At 42.7% G+C, this 3,475-nt stretch overlaps 1 protein-coding gene across 1 annotated transcript; it reads right to left on the reverse strand.

Moving 5' to 3' along the window:
* Positions 1-2,419: 2,419 nt before the first annotated feature.
* On the reverse strand, positions 2,420-3,201 carry LOC141816268 (uncharacterized; the record flags this gene model as incomplete). The annotated part of the gene is made up of 3 exons (XM_074704081.1): positions 2,420-2,656; positions 2,743-2,844; positions 2,917-3,201. Coding segments are annotated over 3 exons (624 nt in total), but the record flags the coding sequence as incomplete, so codon positions are not given.
* Between the last annotated feature and the right edge of the window lie 274 nt (positions 3,202-3,475).

Here is a 3,475-nt window from a genome sequence, read left to right on the forward strand (position 1 = left end):
CACTACAAAAATACTGCACATTTGGGACGAATTTTGTGACAAAAAAACTAAAAATTTTCGTCGCAAAAATCATTAGCGACGACTTTTGCGATGAATTATTTTCTGTTGCAAATAGCTCGTCGGAACATTTTGCGATGAAAAATTCCATATTCGTCGCAAATTTTACGACAAATTCCACAATTGGAGTCGCAAACATTGGCGACAAAAAATAATTGCCGTCCCAAAAGTTGGCGACGAATAAATTTTTCATCGCAAAATTTGCAACGAAATAATTTTTTTTGTCGCCAACGGGGACAAAGAAAACAGCCAAAAAGGAGAACGTGGCTGGTCATTTTAGCGACGAAAATAGTAAATTCGTTGCCAAAATGCCACAATTTGGCGACGAAAAAATGATTTTCATCGCTAATTATAAGCAATTTAAACGACCACTGTGATTACGATACGTTGGCGACGAAAAAGAAGTTTTCGTCGCAATTTGGCGATGAAAACGGGATTTTCGTATTGATAGCGTTCCGCAAGTATACGGAATGTCGTCAAGTAATAAAAAGATCGAATCCACAGGGACCGTGGAATTACTTACTATATCTAGCACAAAAAGGTGGAGAGAATATTGAGCATGAGTTGTGTGGGGGAGATGGGAGTGTTCTAAAGTACTTTATCCTAGAATTCAGAGAAAGGGATCGACTGTGACACTATGTGGTGAAACGATCCTAGGATTTCGGACTCCTCAGAGAATGGATTGATTGACTTGGATCCTCTACCTTTCCTCAATAAATGTTCAATTGTAGGGATGTTAACCAATTTATCCAATTCAACCTCGTCAGGTATCCTCGAAATAATGCATTGGTGTTCTTACGTCACTCGTTATTGGTTTGAAATGGTTCTAGAAGCCCGGTTCAAGGTCTGCCCGTGTCACTCAGGCGCCCCGGAGTACTAAAAGAACCCTATCCCCTGTCACAGGATATCTTTTTACGGATCTCTCCCCAATAACGAATGACCGCTAACTATCCCTCATAGAAATTCAACTACGCATTAGGAAACCCCTCGGAACTCGCCCGGTTCAAGGTCTGCCCCTGTTACAGAGCGCCCCGGTGTACGGCCTAATGATTCCCCAATTCATAGTAAATCCCTACCCTCATGGATTCACACAAACATAATTTATCATCAAGCACAAGCACAAATCCACAAAGCAATAGACAGTTAAATCATAGAAAATGGTAGATTAATCAAATCCAAATACAATCATCCATTACATCTGATTTATCCTACATCCTAGAATCTAGGGAATCTACTCCATAATGTGGAGATTACAATCCATAGGGAGGAAAGAATACATCTCAATCCAAGAATAAAACAAAGAAATGCAGAAATGAGACTTATCTTCCTCCTTCGGACTGCAAACTCGGCGTAGATGGAATGAGGATGGACTGGAGCAGTCGGATCGGTGGATGGATCGTCGAATCTCGCTCCGAAACAGGCGTCGGTGGCTCTAGAACAGCTCCGGTGGCTCTCCAAGGTCTCCCCCCTTTCCTAGGTCTCCATAAGGACCTATTTATAGTGCAGGTCACGTAAGCAGCACGCCCCCGTGCACACGGCCGTGCCTGGGAGGCACGGCCCCGTGTGGGCGTCGGGCACAGGAGGAGGCACGGCCGTGCTTTGAGGGCACGGCCTGAAGCAGTGAAGCGTCTGATCTGGGGCACGGCCGTGCCTCTGGGGCACGGTCCAGACTTGTTTCCCTTCTGTTTGAAGGCACGGCCGTGCCTGTGAGGCACGGCCTAAGCCTGTCTTCTCCTCATTTGCTGGACACGGCCGTGTGTTTGAGACACGGCCAGCTGCTTGGACCCTTCTGTTTTGGCACACGGCCGTGCCTGGTGGGCACGGCCAACAGCAGTGGCTTCCTTCTGGATGGAGACACGGCCGTGCCTGTGAGGCACGGCCATGACTTGGCTGGCTTCTGTTCTGAAGCACGGCCGTGTCTGTGAGACACGGCCTCTGGCTGCTGCTGTGGGGAGGTGTTGGCACGGCCGTGCCTGTGAGGCACGGCCTGGACTTGATGGTATTCTGTTGATGCACACGCCCGTGCCCTTTGAAGCACGGCCTGGAAGCTGAGAGACACGGCCGTGCCTATGAGGCACGGCCCTGTCTTGCCTTGTCTTCAATGGGTACTCCGTTTTTACCCGTTTTTGCTCCATTTTCCACCCTGAAACATATAAAAACACGAGCAGATCTCCGAACTAGGAAATGTAAGATATGTGCCTAAATGCATGAATATGGGATGCAATGTACACAAGAATTAAGCAATAAACCCAGAAAGATGTGCAAATAAAGCATAAATACATGTATACATCCTACGCACATCACTACGCATTTCTCTCATTTCTTCATCCCTTTGCAAAATTATTCCTTTTAAATGAGAGACTTCTTCAGTTAGACTGTTTATTTGTGCCCTCATTGCTGGTTGGCTGGAAGAAGAAGAGGTGGTAGGAACTCGATGAGTTCTGCTCAGAGAACCCAATCCCAATATCCTCCCCCCCTTCGATCCTCCAGTCACCTCCAACCAAATATTCAGGTCATTTCCTACGGAGGGCTCAGATCCATCAGCAGTATCACTAGCACTTGAACTTCTCTGTGCTAGCTCGAGCTCATCATATTTTTCCTGTATTGAAATATAAATAAATTTAATAAGTTAAAGAAGATACATAACTTTTAAAATTCATTTAAGTTAAATATTAAAATTTAAACCTTTAGTGTTCTAGCTCTGTCCCCGCTCCAAGTCTTATCTTTTTTCTGGAAAGTGCGGGTAAATGTCTCCATAAATACTGGCTCCTTTCCCATCTCCTGAGTCTAAAAAAGCATTGTTAGAAATAGAGAAATAAGGTAAATTTAATTAATAACATAGTGTGTAAAAAATTTTACTAATCTGCGCGCGTGTTCCTCTACGTTGATGGAGCCTCCCGCATATGTAGCAGATGATTCACCAGAATTAACTCTTTGGTTTGCCTTGTTCTTTTCACTTTTTTGTTTGCTTTCCTCGGTTTGCCAAACAGCGAGGATCTTTGTCCAATTTTCATCAGTGATGCACGGTGGTTTTTTATTTCTGGTCTTGGCATGATTGAGTGTATGCCGAATATGATCCCCACATTTTTTTAAAAAAATTCTCTTTATTTCCAATTCATGTGATGGATCCCAAGTAAATGCTCGCTGAAATAAAAAAATAATAAATACTTAGATATATTCAATTTTATTTGATATAACAATTAAATTAAGAAAATATATACCTTAAATTCACTCCACCATAAATCCTTTGTGGGTTCTGGAGTGCTGGTATAAGTTAATGAAGCTCCTCCCCAATGATTATTGACAATTCTATTAACTTTGTGAATAATTGATACTGAATTTTGGAAACTATAAAAAATTTCAAACAAACATTATTAGTAATAAAAAAAATTAAAATCTAAAAATAACAAAATTGATA

Source organism: Curcuma longa, unplaced genomic scaffold (assembly GCF_044706935.1).
Source record: "Curcuma longa cultivar G26 ecotype Majalengka, Jawa Barat unplaced genomic scaffold, ITB_CL_G26_1.1 contig_15823, whole genome shotgun sequence".
Lineage (NCBI taxonomy): Eukaryota > Viridiplantae > Streptophyta > Magnoliopsida > Zingiberales > Zingiberaceae > Curcuma > Curcuma longa.